This window comes from Scyliorhinus canicula, chromosome 2, assembly GCF_902713615.1.
Source record: "Scyliorhinus canicula chromosome 2, sScyCan1.1, whole genome shotgun sequence".
Taxonomy (NCBI): domain Eukaryota; kingdom Metazoa; phylum Chordata; class Chondrichthyes; order Carcharhiniformes; family Scyliorhinidae; genus Scyliorhinus; species Scyliorhinus canicula.
In genome coordinates this window covers 164,637,723-164,655,956 of record NC_052147.1, presented here as the reverse complement: position 1 = coordinate 164,655,956, position 18,234 = coordinate 164,637,723, and the positions used below count along the sequence as shown (strand labels likewise).

Sequence of the window (18,234 nt, the reverse complement as noted above, 5' to 3'; positions counted from 1 at the left end):
TGTTCCCCACGACGCAACCCCCCCCCCCCCCAACAACAAAATTCACAAATTACCCTCACCCCTACACGGCCCACACACTCTCCCCTCCCCCAGGCCGAGGTCTAATCATACATCTTGTCTTGTGTCTTACAGGACCGGCTGGTGATGGGGTGAGTCCATCTGGCATCCCCCCCCCCCCCCCACCCTCCTAGTGAAGAGGCTCCTGGGACACTCTCTGGTGCTCACCACACAGCTGATCCGGTACAGCAGGTGGAGGTAGGAACACCCAAGTGCCGGATGTTCGGAGGGCGGGCCGAACCCAAGAACTAACTGCCGCCCAGATGGGTTTCGGTTTTCTGGAAGTCCCATGAATCGTGGAGATGCAGTCGCAGAGCTAAGGACTACATGACAGGTTGTCGAAGAGCATCCAGTACTTACAGCTGCAGTTGGAGGAGTCAAACCGCGTGCAGCAGCAGGAGATGGTGCTGACAATGTGTGCCACCCAGGCCAACACTGCATGGGTGACATCCCTGATGGAGTCATTGGGGCGATGGTTTCGACTTTGGATCATGTCCCAGGCCTGGGGTATTCTGTGCGGGTGCTGGCCAAGGCCCAGGGCAGAGATGCTGCCTCACAGGTAACCAAGTGCCAGAACCAGCTGGGCATGGCAGCGGTGCTCCTGAGCATGGCCCAGTCACAGCAGGCCATACCTGGGAATGTTGGCAGTATTGCCCAGGCGCTGGCCGATGTGGCCCAGACCCAGAAGGAGATGGCACAGTCACAGACTGATCTGACACAAACCCAGAAGGTGTTGATGTAGTCGCAGCGGGATGTGGCGCAGTCCCAGATGGAGATGGGCGACTCGCTGTGCTCCATGGCCGTGAGCGTGCGGACCCTGGTCGAGACCAGAGTCGGCCTCCTGGACTGGCAGCGCCAGGTAGTGGGGGAGCATTAGGGGTTACTTCTGCTCGCACCCCTGTCCCATTAAGTACCCCGGGGCCATCGGGCACCCCGAGGGAGGAGGAGTTGATGTGGCCCATGCCGGTGACTCTCGCAGGGAAGGTGCTGGAGGACTGAGCACCTCGGACCCGTCCCCCGCTCTGTTCATGGTGCGTCTGATCGGCAGCTGGTCAGGGTGCGGTATCTGACCAGAGGCCCCCCCCCCAACCAATTGGTGAACCCAGAAGCGACCAGAGCGACCCATGCGCATTGGCCCTTGCACACACATCGTGCAGCCTCCCGTGCCTGCCTGGGCCCCATGTCCTGCCCATCCACCCGCTCCCTCGCATCCACCTCGTCGGACCAGGCCTGGTGTTCCTCCTCCTCCGCCAGCACATTGCTCCACTGCTGCATGATGTTGTGGAGGACGCATCAGGATACCACGATGTGGGCGACCCTCTCAGCATCATACTGGAGGGCCCCTCCAGAGCAGTTCAGGCACCTGGACCGCATCTTCAGGATGCCGAAGCACCGCTTGATCACGCTCCTGGTTGCTTCATGTTGGAACGGATCTCCACGTCAGTCTGTGACCTCCGGATAGGTCTCATCAGCCACAACCGCGGTGTGTAAACCCTGTCTCTCAGGAGCCAGCCTGTTGGGGAGAGGTATCTCAAACATGTCAGGAATTGTCGAGTGTGCCAGGATGAAGGCATCATGCACACTGCCTGGGTATCGCGCGCAGAGGTAAATGATTCACATCTGATGGTCACATATCAGCTGTACGTTCATCAAGTTTGTGCGGTTTGTGTTTCTTCGGTTTGTGCAGAGTGGCCTGTCATCTGCACGTGCTTGTTGGGGGAACATGCAGCATGTCGATTACCCCCTGGACCCGGGGAATGTCAGTGATGGCAGCAAACTCCACCGCCCGGGCAGCCTGGTCGGCTCAGTCCACATTGAAGTGGATGTATTGAGCCGCTTGGGCATATAGGGCCTCCGTGATGGCGCAAATGCACCTGTGCACTGAAATCTGTGAAGGACACCGTCGTGTATAAGTTCAGCGAAAACCTCACCTTGGTGGCCAGGGGAGCAGGTGACTCCCCAATACCCCCGCGGTGCCATGTGTGCCATCATCTGGCAGATATATCGCACTGACTCTACTCAGCCAGAGTCCCCAATGGTATTTATAGTCCAGCAGGTCCTCGAATGACAGGCGGTGCCGGTACACATGAGGCCTCATGCTGTGGTTCCTTGTCACCTCCTCGACCTGTTGGGCGGCTCCCTTTCCATCCTGAGCAGCTGCCTACTGTTCCTCTATGGCACACTCTGCTGCTGCACGCTCCACTGCTGCGCTTTCTGCCCTGCCACCCCAGTCAGCCCAGCCAGTGTCTGGCCCGGCAGCCCACAGTGGTGTCTCTATGTGTCCTACCTCCTCTCTCTCTTTCTCTCTCTCATCAGCACACCGGTTTCACGATTTTTTAAAACACAAGTGAACTCAGGAACTCGGCCCATCAGAGGCAGAGAATCATGGAGACCACAGAGAATACTGGGTCAGGCCACTAATTAAATGCAAACGGTGTTTACTGTACGTGTGTTCTGGGACGCATTGACGCTGCTGTCGAGGTGACGAAGAATTGCGATTTAGCGTTCAATCGATGCCTGCCGTGATTGAGAAATCTGAACCGATTCTCCACCGATCGCGTTTAGCGATTTCGGCGTCGGCCAACGGAGAATTCTGACCCTGATGTTCATGGAAAACTACAGAAGTGTTAATCAAACAGTCAATTAAAGTTTCAGTAAAAGAAGCTGTGAGCAGCTGATAAGCAGAACAACAAAGTTTACAAATTTTATTCCCATCCCTGCGTGCAAATATACCAGCCTTGAGTAGTTCCATAGTAATCATCACTTCAGAACATTTGGCCCCTCAAGCCTGCTCCACCATTTAACAAGATCATAGCTGATCTTGTTCCTCAATGCCATCTTGCTGCAGTATTCTGGAATCCCATGATGATTGGCATTTAGAAATCTATTGACCGCTGTTTTGGACACAGTCCATGTGTCGTATTCAATATTTTCCCCGCGTCTTGACTGTGATAGAGAAATACAAACATGATTCATTAGGTAAGCAAAACTGAACTTTATTTCCAAATTACAACTGACTGCTAGCAGTAAATGGCTGAGACTTGAATTCGGAAGGCAGTCAATTACAAACTGCAGAGTCCGTCCCAAGTCTGCGATATTACAGAAAAAGAAGGCGATTCTTATACATTATAGGATCAAGATAACATGAATACAACTTGGTCAGGAATTTGATCGAAAGTAAAACATAAGTAATAATCGTTACAATGGCGTCACCTTGCTGACCTTTAGGGGACTGGAGTTTCATATCATTATCTTGTCTTTGTTTTAAGAAAGGGAAGAATTTGTTTAGGAACAGGAAGAGATAGTTGTTCAGCTTGTTATGTATTGAGACTGCTTCTAGGTTCAAGCCTTATCTAGACTCTCAGAGTCACCCAGTTCTCAGGACATGCTGTCTATGTGTATTCTGGGCCTTAGGTTATATGAAAAGCAGTTTAAATTCACTTGAACCAAGAAAACTTGACTACTTTTCCCATCATGCCATTATTTGCTTCACACAATACCGCACATGAACCAATCCTCAATCCATGCAGTTTATTTCCCCCAATTCCACGAGGTCTAATCTTGTTAACCGCCCGTGTGGGACCTTTTCGAAAGCCTTCTGATAATCCGAATTCACCACATTCACTCGTTCTCCCTTATCTATTCTGCTAGAAGGGTGGCATGTGGCACAGTGGTTAGCACTGGGACTGCGGCAATGAGGACCCGGGTCCGAATCTTTGCCCTGGGTCACTGTCCTTGTGGAGTTTGCGCATTCTCCCCATGTCTGTGTGGGTTTCACCCCCACAACCCAAAGATGTGCTGGTTAGGTGGATTGGCCACGCTAAATTGCCCCTTAATTGGAAAAAGAAAAAAATGATTGGCTACTCTATAAATAAAAAAAATCTATTCTGCTAGTAACATCCTTCACAAACTCCAATTCTAATTTCCTTTTCATAAATCCGTTTTGACACTGCCCAATCTCACTATTATTTTCTAGGTGCCCAGTTATCACAGAATAAATTCTAGCATTTTGCCTACTACTGATTAGTGGGCAGCACGGTAGCATAGTGGTTAGCATAAATGCTTCACAGCTCCAGGGTCCCAGGTTCGATTCCCGACTGGGTCACTGTCTGTGTGGAGTCTGCACGTCCTCCCCGTGTGTGCGTGGGTTTCCTCTGGGTGCTCCGGTTTCCTCCCACAGTCCAAAGATGTGCGGGTTAGGTGGATTGGCCATGCTAAATTGCCTGTAGTGTCCTAAAAAAAAGTAAGGTTAAAGGGGGGGGGGGGGGGTTGTTGGGTTATGGGTATAGGGTGGATACTTGGGTTTGAGTAGGGTGATCATTGCTTGGCACAACATCGAGGGCCGAAGGGCCTGTTCTGTGCTGTACTGTTCTATGTTCTATGATGTCAGGCTAACAAATACCTTAAATAATGCTGCCTTCCAATCTGCAGGCATCGTTCCAAAATCCAGAATTTTGAAACATAATTACCAGTGCATCGTCTATCTCTAAAGCCACCTCATTCAACACTCTGGGATGTCGATAATCAGGCCCAAGTGACTTATCAACTTTCAGTCCCATTCATTTATCCAGTAATACGTTTTTACTAATATGAATTTATTTCAGGTTCTCAATCTTATTAGCCCCTTGGTTCCCCAATAATTCAGGGAGGTGTTTTGTATATTCCTCCTTGACGATAGACAAAGTATTCATTTAATTTCTCTGCCAATTCCTATTACCCATTATGAATTCTCCATTCTCTGTCTTTACAAACATTTTCCTATTTACATGTCTGTAGAAGTCTTCACGGTCTATTTTTATGTTCCTCACTAGTTTAATTTCATCTTCTATTTTATCGACTTCTTGGTTCGCCTTTGCTGCCCTATATGTAGATTGAAGTCTCCCATAATTATTGTATTATTTGTGTTACATGCACCTCTGATTTCCTGATTTATACCGTGCCGTACATTGCCACCACTATTTGGTGATCCATAAACAACTCATACCAAAGTTTGCTGCCCCTTGCGGTTTCTTGGCCACCCACACTGATTCTATGTCTTGATCTTCCAATCTAAGGGAACAATTAGCTGCCAAGCTGTTGTTTCAGTTCAAACCGGGCAAGTCAAATTCTGATTGGTCAAGGCATTGCCATGGGAAATGAACCAGGGAATGGCTATTTCCTGCAAGGATTTGTTTAGTTGAAGAAAACACAACGTATGGATGTTATTATTTTCTTTTTCTCAGTGATTTCTTAGTACCTCGCTTCATAAAATAAAACTAGAATATGTCTGGCAGCATCTGTGATGAGAGAAAAAAGTAGCATTTCAGGTTCAGTCGAACATCTGGGCTGAATTTTCCCAGTCCATTGACAGCAAGCTGGCAGGTGGGAGGGCTGTTATGATGGCAGAGGGAAACGATTTCAACGCTTTCCCACTGCCATGACATATTGTCAGTGGCAGGAGGCTTGGCGGCTCAGGTGGTCGGTTGAGCCACTTAATTGGTGAATTGAGGGCTATTTTCCCCCTCCAAATGAAAATATCCCAAGTGAACCCTGGTGCCTTATTAATGGGCTGGGTACCCCCTGCCTTGTCAGTGCTCCGTGAACCTCGAGCAGTCACTGGGACCTGGCTTCCCCCAACTGAATTGACCTGCCATTGAGGTTGTCATGCTGTTGACGCTGGGCAGCATGGTAGCATAGTGGTTAGCACAGTTGCTTCACTGCTCTAGGGTCCCAGGTTTGATTCCCAGCTGGGTCACTCTCTGTGCGGAGTCTGCACGTTCTCCCCATGTCTGCATGGGTTTCCTCCGGCTGCTCCAGTTTCCTCGCACAGATGTGTGGGTTAGGTGGATTGGCCATGCTAAATTGCCCTTAGTGTCGAAAACATGTTAAGTGGGGGTTACTGGATTATGGGGATAGGGAAGATAAATTGGCTTCAGTAGGGTGCTCTTTGTAAGGGCCGGTGCAGACTTGATGGGCCAAATGGCCTCCTTCCGCACTGTAAATTCTATGATTCTATGACACCAGTACTGCAGCCTCAGCAATTGCCTCCACTAGCAATGGCTCTGCTGAACTGGTGACCTTCTGATTGGGGTGACAGGCATTCTTAATCGGAGGGTGTCCCAGGCTGCGATGTCATAATTAGCTGGCAGCGAGTAAATGCCACTTCAGTGTCTCGCTAATGGCTGAAGTAAAGTTGGCTCCTGCTTTCTGTCCCAGTGGTGAGGCTTCATCGTCACTAACAATGTTTAACCCTGTAGCACACCTATCCAACATCTGGGGTACTGTGATTTTCTACCTCACTTCATGTTGGTTCTAACAAAGCTCACTACTGAAGCATTTTGTCACGTGTTTCGAAGAATCAGTAGTATTGAAGATATTGCTGGGCTCCCATTAAACTGCTGTATTTCATTTTCTTCAATGCAGTGGAAGACTCAGCCAACCTACCACCCTCTCCGCCTCCATCTCCTGCATCAGAACACTTTGGCCCAACACAGAAAGGTAAGGAAAATAAGATGGTTCTACCTTTGGACACCAAAATTAATAATTATGCTTGACTATATGTAAATGTAGCTGGATTTAGGCATGAATGTATATAAATTGTTGATTAGAAGAAATTCTAATCCAATTTTAAAATAAATTGTGTGTGCCTGTTTAATTGTACTGAATTGTTCAATGCTTCCATGTTTGCTTTGAAGTATTTGAATGATTTGTGAGAATTGAACATATTGGTGGTGTTTAAACTACCTGGGTGGATGAAACTGGCCATGCAATCATTATGTAACAACAGTGCCTGGGGAGTGGAAAGACTATTCAAGCAATTTTGAATCCTGTTAGAGTGGCTATTTCTTTTATTTTCTTCATGTTTTAAGCAGTCACCTTTCTTACATTTCTTCCCTAGTAGAAAAAGTCAATTCCATTAAATGGGTTTTGATTTGATTTTAGAAGTACAATGATGGGGCAGTGTCTTGGACCCCTGCTTCTGGATTTGTTGACATTAAATTTGTCCACTGCTCAAGATGGAAAGGCAACAACTTGTACTTCAGATATGCAATTTAATAAATATTTTTATTAAACACATTTTGATAAGTGAAAAACAAACATAAATAACAACACCCTCACCACCCCCAGACCTCTTTCCCCCCCCCCCCCCCCCCCCCCCCCCCCCGCCATCTTTTGTAGAACCCTTCAATTGCACTCCTTACGGTTTACTTACATGGTGCTGAAGAAGGAGATCCAGAATCTCACCATCTCAGGACACACACACAGTATATCTGCACATGGTTTACAGGGCCTCTCCCACTGCGCTCACACTTATTCTCCACCCCCTCAAACAAATGGCTAATTTTAGACCTTGTTAAGTGCGCCCAGTGTGCCACCTTTAACTGTATAATCCCAGGTCTCTCGCTCAACAAAGTGGCATTCACCCTTCGCAGCGCTTCACACCACACCCCCTTCTCCAATTCCACCCCGAACTCCTCTTCCCACTTGGCTTTAATCCCATCCAGGGATGCAATATCCTCTGCCAAGTCCTCCATAAATTGCAGAAGTACTCCCCTACCCCATCCCCGCGAGCATCAAAGCCCTTTCCAACAGCGACAATGGCGGCGCTACCAGAAAAGACAACAAGACCTTGCAGATACCTAGGTTTTCTGACTGCGAAAGCTCAAACTTCTCTGACAGCTCCTCCAAACTTGTGAACCTCCTCTCCAGAAACAAATCCCTCATTCTTTCCACCCCCTTGTTCTTCCAGCCTCTAAACCTGGCATCCAACCTTGCCAGTTTGAATACGTAGTTCGCAAAAATCGGCACCACCTTCGACACTGTTCCCAAATTAAAGTGCTGCCGAAATTGTCTCCATGTTTTCAATGAAGTGCCCACCACTGGGTTAACTAAACATTTCCCTGGAGAGAACAGAAGCGAGGCCATCACCAATGCCCGCAGCCCTGACCCCCTACATGAACCTGACCCCGTCTTATCCCAAACTGTCTCCTGGTCCTCGCACCAGCCCAACACCTTCTCCGTATTTGCAGCCCAATAGTAATATATCAGGTTTGGAAATACCAAGCCCCTAACTGCTGGTCCCTCTGCAGGACTGTTTTCTGAATCCTGGCTATCTTGCCCGAGAAAATGAAGGACCAGATCAATCTCTCCATCCCCATAAAAAACGTTTCTGGTAAAAAAAGACCGTTAGATATTGGAATAAAAACAAAAACTGTGGCAGAATGTTCAACTTCATAGATTGAACTCGGCCTGCCAAAGATAAAAGAAGGCTATCCCATCCCTATAGATTGTCCTTAATCCTACTCACCAGGTTCGTAAAATTCAATTTACGAAGCCGGGCCCAATCTCGAGCTACCTGCACCCTTAAGTACCTAAAGTGGGTGCCCATCAAATCGAATAGCAACACCCTAGATTAGCTCCCTTTCCTGGTTGGGTAACCGAAAAATACTCCCTTTTCTCCAAATTTAGCTTATCCCCAGAGAAAGCCCCAAATCGCTTCAACAGCTCTCTATTGTCTTCTGAATTTCCTCCAGTAGCTCCTCTAACCCTTCCCGATCATCCTCCTCCAATATCGGACACTCCAACCCCTCCAGAAACTCCCCCATGTCCGACTTATACTCTGGTGGCTCAGACCTAAACAATCTTTCATAAAATGCTTCAAATGCCCCATTCACCTTGTCCAGTGCAGCCACCAGTCCATCTCCCATATCCCACACCTAAATGATCACTTGGGAGACTGTCTGCCGCCTCAGCTGGCCAGCCAACAATGACTGACGTTCTCCCCATATTCATACACCGTCCCCTTTGCTGCCCACAGCTGACGTACTGCCTTATCTGTGGACAGCAGATTCAACTGCATCTGCAGTTTCTTCCTGCTGGCCAGGGACTCCGGAGTTGGGTCCTACCATCCACCTCCAAAATTTCATCCATCAATCGCTGGCGTTCCTCCCTACCCTCCTTAACGACCTGTGCCATATGCAAAATTATCCCACCTCTCACCATCGCCTTCAAGACTTCCCACAACACCGAAGGCGAGATCTCCACATTTTTATTAAACCCTACCTATCCATCAATCGCTCTTGCCACCATCATGCAAAACCCCAAACTTGCTAACAGCCCCACATCTAAACTCCCTCGGCCCCCTCTCCAACACCAAATCCACCAAGTGCGGTGTGTGGTCTGAGATAACAATCGCCGAATAATCCACCTTCTTCATCCCGGCAACAGAGACCTTCCCATTATAAATAAATGGGTACGAGAGTAGGCCTTATGCACTCGTGAAAGAAGGAGAATTCCCTGCCCCCCCCCCCCCGTGCAAAAACCACCAAGGATCTGCTTCCCCCACCCCCATCTCTCTCATAACCGCCACCAGCACATTTGCACCCCCCCACCCCCCACCCCGGGCCAACTCCCGAAAGAGACAACGACTTCATCTTGGAACAGTCCACCTTTGGATCCAAGACTATGCTCCAGTCTCTCCCCAAATTTAACTGGTGCGTATCCACCCTCTTCATAAAATTGACATCATCCCAATTTGGAGCGTATATAATAGTAATAATCTTTATTGTCACAAATAGGCTTACATTAACACTGCAATGAAGTTACTGTGAAAAGCCCCTAGTCGCCTGTTTGGATGCACAGAGGGAGAATTCAGAATGCCCAAATTACCTAACAACGCGTCTTTCATGATTTCACTCGGAGGAAACCCATGCAGACACTGGGAGAACGTGCAGACTCCGCACTGACAGTGACCTAAGCCAGGAATCGAACCTTGGACCCTGGTGCTGTGAAGCAACAGTGATAACCACTGTGCTACCATGCTGCCTATTTATTTGCCAAAATCGACAACTTGCCCTTCAACACCCTTGATTTGCCACCACTTTCTGCATCTAAAATTGGACTCTTTTATTGATCAGGATTGCTATCCCCAGGCCCTACTATCAAAGCCTGTGTGAAATACCTGGCTTATCCAACCCTTACAGAGCCTTACCCGATCCTTCACTTGCAAGTGTGTCACTAGCAACAGCACCACATCGGTCCTCAGCCTCTCTAAGTGAGCAGAAACTCTCACCCGTTTTACCGGGCCACCAAGCTTCCGCACATTCCATGTCACTAAACAGATCAGGGCGGTTCACCCCACGCCCTCAGCTCAGCCATCACCCCCATGGGAGATGCTCCCAGCCCCACAACATTTTCCAAAATCCAGCGCCCGCCCAAGATGGCACCCAGCCCCACCCATTAGAAGGGACAAAAAACAACTCTTAGTCCCCGTTAGCAAGCTACCCCAGCCCCCTCCCCTTTTCCAGAAAAGCTCCAGCCACTTCCTCTTGAACCAACACTTTTCTCCATTATCCCTACCTCCCCCAACATTCGCACCTCCTACGCACAATCCTGTTCACAAGCAAACTGCAGTTTATGCAGTTTACGAGCAGGGTAACATCTCCTGCCAGAGTCCCCAAGTTGACCACTCCAAAACGCACTCTGCTTTTGCAAAGTGCTGCCTACGCCTGTTGAAGGCCACCCATCTTCTTACCAGCTCTGCTGTGACATTCTGGTATATCGAATACCTCTACCTTCCCATCTTGCGTCACGGTTTTGCTTTCCCATCGCATCACCTTCTCCTTCATCTGGTAGCTGTGAAAGCAGACTATCACGGCTCTTGGTGGCTCGTTCACCCGTGGCATCGGCTGGAGTGACCAATGGGCCCTATTCAGCTCAAACGTGGGGGGGGGGGGGGGGGGGGGGGGGGATATCGCCTCCCTCCCCCAACAGCTTTGTAAACATTGTTGAAAAGTATTCCGTCAGCCTCGGGGCCCACCACTCCCTCAGGTACCCCACGTTCCTTAAATTCTGCCGCTGCAACTGTTTTTCAGATCATTGACCTTCACTCTCAGGCCCATGTTTCTGTCCTCCACCTTCAGCAGCTCAACTTCCAGCAAAGCAAGCTGCTCACTATGCCTCAACAGTGTTTTCTGCACCCCCTTCAACACCTCACCATGCTCCCACACCGTCTCCGACGACCTTCCAAGTGCCTCCTTTATCGGGGCCAGTGAGTCTTTCACCGACTGCTTGAGACTATCAAACATCTCCCTTCCATGCCATTCAAAATGTTTGCTGAACTGCCGTTCAAATTCAGCAGGTATCATCTCCACCAGCGTATCCACCGTAATAGGAGCGGCCCCACCCGGAGAGTTTACCTCCATCATCTTCCCTCCAATGCACTCCATACTCTGCCGGCGGACTAGCGTTCGCACCTTCATTCCGAATATTCTTTCTTTGGTTCTTAGACATCCTTTAAGAATCAACTCCTTTAAGAATCAATTCACAATTGGGACGAGTTTCCATACAAATTCGCCCCAAAGATCGGGCGAAAAGGACCAAAAACAGCAGACTCTGGAAGGTGCTAGCCAATGTGTGACCTCTTCCTACATATCGCCACCGGAAGTCCCTTCAGATATGCAATTAAACAGGGGTTTTAATTCTGTTGCAAAAATAAAACTGGAAACAGCATTTATGGAGAGAATTAGGGCGCGATTCTCCGCTCCCGCGCGGCATTGGGAAGGCTGTCGTGAACTCGGCCGAGTGTCATGACGGTGTCGGAGGCCGCTCCTCGCACCCTATTCACCCCCCCAGGGGGCTAGGAGCGGCGTTGTGAGAAACTCGGCCGCCAGGCCTTGACGCTTGCATCAAAGCGGCGCGCCGAGAATGACGCGATGGCGGCGCCTAAGTGACATCAGCCGCGCATGCGCAGGTTGGCCGGCTCCAACCCGTGCATGCGCAGTTGCCGTCTTCCCCTCCGCTGCCCTGCAAGACGTGGTGGCTTGATCTTGCGGGGCGGCGGAGGGGAAAGAGTGCGTCTCTTGGAGATGCCGGCCCGACGATCGGTGGACACCGATCGCGGGCCAGTCCCCTCCCGAGCACGGCCGTGGTACTCAATCCCCTCTCCGCCCCCCACAGGCCCTAAACTTACCTTTCATGCTTTGTTCACGCCGGCAGCGACCAGCGGAAAAACACAACAATCCGGAATAGGTCTGGACCAGTGTTCTTCAAACTTTTTTTCCGGGGACCCCTTTTTACCAACCAGCCAACATTCGGGACCCAACTCGGCCAACTTTCGTGACACACGCCGGCTGACCTGCGCAACCCAACATTTTCTCTTGCCTTGTTTGCTGCTGACAAAAATGGAGGAAATAGTTTTGGGTCCCTTTGGCCCTCGTACATGCTCCTCCAATGGAACCTGTTAGATGAAGGTGATGCCTTCCGGTGTCGGAGAGTATGGCGTCTCTATCTGTCCAAAGTTCTGCATTTTTTTCCTGTAAAATTCTATCTCATAAAACTCCCCCAAACTTGTAAAAAAAAAAGTAAAATGAATAAAATAAATGAAAAAAATAAAAATTACATGAATAAAATGAATAAACACCCCCCCCCCCCCCCCCCCCAGACTTGTAAAACAAAAAGCTGCGACCGTTTTTTAAAAAAAAGCAGCCACACTGCGCAAGCGTGCCCGAACATTGGCATGCATTCGCATAGTTTTGTGCATGCACGCCGATGATCTGGCACGTATGCGCAGTGCGGTCACATTTTGTTTTACATGTTTGCGGCCATTTCGAATGCCGCTTGCAGCCGGCATTATTAACAGCCGGCTGCTGCGGCTGTTGCGCGCATATTTGCGCGATCGGGAGCGCCACAACGGACGGCTCCGCGACCCACCTGCGGGTTCGCATCCCCGAGTTTGACAATGCCTGGTCTGGACCAACGTGGCATGCAAACGTTGCGACTTAGGAGACTTGAGACTTGCTCCAGTGTTTGGGATGGAGGCTGCCAGCAGTCTTGGAACACCACAGCAGTGAGTGGGATGAACATTATCAGGTGGATCTTCCAGCTTCATTTCATTTTAGGAGGTCCATCTTCTTTCTTCAGGAGGTCTATTGTCTTTCTTCAACGGTGGGTTCATGACGTTGGTTGCCTTTTAAGTACGTTACGGGGAGATAACGTCGTTCCACCTGCCATCAAGCTCGTCCCGCCACAAAGTCAGCGCAAAACCTTTGGATGCATGATCAATTATGTCAGGGATGGAAGACATGATGTGGTTTCCCATCTGCCCCCCACAACAGGAAATACTCCCCGTCCCCTTATGGGTCTTCGGCCCAGATATGAGGATTCCGTCCCTTAGATCAGTGTTCTCTGGTTCTTGACCCATCTGCCAATGGGAACAGTTTCTCTTTATTAACAGTGTCTAGCTCCTTCATGCTTTTGAAAATCATTATCAAATATTTTCTCAACCTTTCTAATTCAGGACGAAACAATGCGCAGCTATCACCCTGGGGTCATGTGTTAAAATTGGGAGAGCTGTCTCGCAAACTAGTCAGGCAACAGCCTGACATTGTCCTACTCATGGAATCATACCTTACAGATAACAGCAGAGGTGGCAGCGGCACAGTGGTACACAGTCAGAAGGGAGTTGCCCTGGGAGTCCTCAACTTTGACTCCGGACCCATGAGGTCTCATGGCTTCAAGTCCAGCATGGACAAGAAAACCTGCGGATTACCACATTCCGTCCATCGTCAGCTGATGAATCAGTACTGGTCCATGTGAACACCACTTTGAGAAAGGGGTGGCAGGGCACAAAATGTATTCTGGGTAGGGGATGTCAATGTCCATCACCAAGAGTTAGTCGGTAACATCTCTCCTAGCTGGCCGAGTAATAAGGGACATAACTGCTGGACTGGATCTGCAACAGGTAGTGAGGGAACTAACAAGGGGGAAAAACATACTAGACCTTAGCCTCACCAACCTGGCCCGGCATATTCCCCACTCTACCATTACCACCAAGCCAGGTGATCAACCCTTGTTCAATGAAGAGTGCAGGAGGTCATGCTAGGAGCATCACCAGTTATACTGAAAAATTAGGTGTCAAACTGATGACACTACAAAATAGGACTATATGCATATCAAACAGCATAAGCAGCAAGTGATAAACAGAGCTAAGCGGTTCCACAACTAACAGATCTGCAGTCTTGTCACATCCAGTCGTGAATGGTGGTGAATAATTAAACCACTCGCTGGAGAAGGAGGCTCCACAAATATTGCTATCCTCAATGATGGAGAAGCCCAGCGCACCTGTGCAAAAGACAAGATTGAAACATTCACAACAATCTTCAGCCAGAAGTGCCAAATGGATGATCCAGCTCGGTCTCCTCCGGAGGTCCCCAGCATCACAGATGTCAGTCTTCAGCCAATATGATTCACTCCATGTGATATCAGGAAACAGCACAGTAGCATTGTGGATAGTACAATTGCTTCACAGCTCCAGGGTCCCAGGTTCGATTCCCAGCTTGGGTCACTGTCTGTGCGGAGTCTGCACATTCTCCCCGTGTGTGCGTGGGTTTCATCCGGGTGCTCTGGTTTCCTCCCACAGTCCAAAGATGTGCGGGTTAGGTGCAATGGCCATGCTAAATTGCCCATAGTGTCCAAAATTGCCCTTAGCGTTGGGTGGGGTTACTGGGTTATGGGGATAGAGTAGAGGTGTGGACCTTGGGTAGGGTGCTCTTTCCAAGAGCCGGTGCAGACTCGATGGGCCAAATGGCCTCCTTCTGCACTGTAAATTCTATGAAATTCTAAGCTGAAGACACTGGATACTTCAAATGCTATGGGCCCTGACAATATTCCGGCAATAGTACTGAAGACTTGTGCTCCAGAACTGGCCACACCCCCTAGCCAAACTGTTCCAATAAAGCTACAACACTGGTATCTATTCAGCAATGTGGAAAATTGCCCAGGTGTGTCCTGTGCACAAGAAACAGGCAAATACAACCCAGCCAATTACCACCCCATCAGTCTACTCTCAATCATCAGAAAAGTGATTGAATGGGTCATCAACAGCGCTTTCAAGCAGCCCTTAGTTAGCAATAGCCTGTTTATTGCACTCAATTTGGGTACCGCCAGGGTCACTCAGCTCCTGACTTCATTACATCCTTGGTTCAAAAATGGACAAAAGAGCTGAACTCCTGAGGTGCAGTGAGAGTGACTGCCCTTGACTTCAAGGCAACATTTAACCAAGCATGGCATCAAGGAACCCTAGCAAAACTGGAGTTAATGGCAATCAGGGTGAAAACTCTCCAGTGATTGGAGTCATACCCAGCACAAAGGAAGATGATTGTGGTTCTTGAGGGTCAGTCATCTCAGTCCCAGGACATTACTGCAGGGGTTCCTCAGGGTTGTGTCCTAGGCCCAACTATCTTCAGCTGCTTCATTAATGACCTTCCTTCCAACATAAGGTCAGATAGTTAGGCTGATCATCAGGTTTGCTGATGATTGCACAATGATCAGCACCATGCTTGACTTCTCAGACACTGAAGCAGTCCACGCGCAAATACAGCAAGACTTGGACAATATCCAGGCTTGGGTTGACAAGTGGCAAGTTACATTCATGGCACACAAGTACAAGACAATGGCCAACTCCAATAAGAGAGAATGAAAACATCAGCCCTTGACATTCATCACTGAATTACCATCACTGAATCCCCACTATCAACATCTTGGGGGTTACCATTCACCAGAAATTAACTGGACTAGCCATATAAATACTGTGGCTACAAGAACTGGTCAGAGGCTAGGAATCCTGTGGCGAGCAACTCACCTCCTGACTCCCCAAAGCCTGTCCACCACCTACAAGGCAGAAGTGAGGAGTTCCCCACTTGCCTTGATGAGTGCAGCTCCACAACACTCAAGGAGCTCAACATCATCCAGAACAAAGCAGCCCGTTTGATTGGCACCCCTTCCCCAAATATTCACTCCCTCCACCACCGACGCACAGCAACAGCCGTGTGTACCATCTACAAGATGCACTGCAGGAACATATCAAGGCTCCCTAGGGCATGACCACTACCATCTAGAAGGACAAGGGCAGCATACCTGGGAACACCACCACTTGAAAGTTCTCCTCCAAGTCACTTACCAACTGACTTGGAAATATATCACCATTCGTTCAATGTCGCTGGGTCAAAATCCTGGAACCCCCTCCCTTATATCACAGCTTGTGTACCTATACCATATGGACTGCAGTAGTTCAAGAAGACAACACACCACCACCTTCTGAAGGACAGTTAGGGATGGGCAACAAATGCTGGCCGAGCCAGCAATGCCCACATCCCGTAAAGAATTAATTTTTAAAAGTGTTTTATAAGGTGCACCATAACCACCTTGCTTTTGTGCTCTAAGAGCAGTGTTTTCCCTGCCTCTGGGAGACCGTGAGTTGGGCATGGTGGAAGCTAGAAAATATTTGGAATCCAGGCCGGGACTGATACCTGATGCAGTCCTGAAACCGGAAAGTTTCTCAGCAGTGGGATTGGATACAGAACAGCTTTCTACGGGCAGCACAGTGGCGCAGTGCTTAGCATTGCATCCTCACGCGCCGAGGTCTCAGGTTCGATCCCTGCTCTGGGTCACTATCCATGTGGAGTTTGCACATTGTCCCAGTGTTTGCGTGGGTTTCGCCCCCACAACCCAAAAGAAGTGCAAGGTAGGTGGATTGGTCACGCTAAATTGCCCCTTAATTGGAAAAAATGAATTGGGTGCTCTAAATGTATTTAAAAAAGAACAGCTTTCTACTGGGCCAACGGATATTCAGGGACACTGTTCTCCAGCCGTGCAAAGCCATTTGAGTTAGAAGCTCCATGCCCGAGAGTAGGCCACAGGTAAGGAATGCTGCCTATCACAATCAACCTGGAGGGGCCTCCATGTTTCGTCCCTCTGGTTTATAATCTTTTACTTACGTCTCCAAAGGTGCCTCCGTGTTGAGATACCATCTCGATCCTTGAGCTATTTTAGCAGGGCTCACCTCTTGGGACTCCGCCTCCTTAACTTGACAGCGCTCCCAGGTGATGCTTGTAGTATAATTGCTGAACCAGCCCCACTGATGACTAGTGTGGAGTCAGGACCGCCATTTCATCCCGATGCCTGCATAATCCTGCCCTGTGCATCAATTTGGTTAAACACTTGCCTTATTAACCATGTTCTGTTGCCTGCTGCCTTCAATTATCCATCTGCTCCTTCATCGCTTTAGAATTGTAACCTTTATTTTATATTGCTTCTCCTCATTCTTCCCACCAATGTATCCTTTCACACTTCCTTGCTCTGAATTTCAGCTGCCATATGACTTCTCATACTACGAGCTTGGTCATGTCTATCCCTCTCACAGTGCTTACGAATTACCGCACAGTACTTTCAAATTTAGCATCAACAGTTTCCCCTTGTTCTTTACATATGGATCGCTTGAGGTTTAGGGGCCCTTAGAAGCCATTCAAGCTTGGTTATTCTGGCCAAAGTTTGTTTATGACTTGCTAAAAGCTTGAATTGTTCAATGGAAAATTTGATAGTGTTAACTTTCTAATATGGGCGAGCATTGAGGATATTTTAGGTGGACTTAAATATATGCTTCATGGCTGGTTTCATCACATTTGAATAGCTTATGTATTTGTTGTGGACCTGTGTCTGTTTGTCGAATTATCCCTGTGTCTATTTGTAGATTTAGAGATTGAGGTTAAGGCAAAACCTCTCCAAAGTTACTCAAGCTATCAGCCTGCCACCACTCAGGAGAAGCGCAAACTCCTAGCCCCCTCCATTTCTGTTTCTGTTCACGACGAAGAACCTTACAATTCTGATGAGGAGTACTATGAGCATCCTTTATTCAGTTCACAATGGACTGCCACTAGTACACTCCCCAGTGCCACAGTTCAACAGGCAGATGAGTTGTGTAGTCAGGACAAAGGTGAACCAAGCATGGTTCCTTTTTTCTTAATCTCCCTCCCTTGGATTTTGTCTTGCATGCATTCACCAGTCCTATTGTTTTGTTCCACATGGAAGTGAAGTCCCCTGTATACTTATTCAAAAAGCATTTCAAATAGGACTAATTTTCAGGCAACATTTGCCAAAGTTCCAAATCATCGCATATGAAAGGTGCTATACAGGCACATCAGCCATTATATAGATATCCACAGAACTAAATTATATTTTGATTCACCATTGGTGACTCACATGTGGAGAATGCCAGTTTAAAAAGAAAACAAATATAATGTGTAAAATCATTACATAAAATTTATTGAATTATCAGAGTGGAACTTAGACCATAAGCATTTTATTAATGTTAAAGGAGTTGGACTTTAGTCTTCTAATTTTGTGCTCGTCAGCCCATGATTC

General features: G+C 48.4%; 1 protein-coding gene across 13 annotated transcripts in view; it reads left to right on the top strand.

The window, feature by feature from the left end:
* LOC119961066 (microtubule-associated protein 2-like) overlaps window positions 1-18,234 on the top strand; it is a 418,551-nt gene that overhangs the window by 323,504 nt on the left and 76,813 nt on the right. For 7 of the 13 annotated variants that reach the window (XM_038788632.1, XM_038788629.1, XM_038788614.1 and 4 more), the window contains one exon: window positions 6,460-6,534. In XM_038788632.1, coding sequence (XP_038644560.1) covers window positions 6,460-6,534 — 75 coding nt within the window. Of the gene's footprint in view, window positions 1-6,459; window positions 6,535-17,563; window positions 17,807-18,234 lie in introns of all 13 variants that reach the window. The other 6 variants (XM_038788572.1, XM_038788577.1, XM_038788575.1 and 3 more) reach the window with 1 other exon arrangement.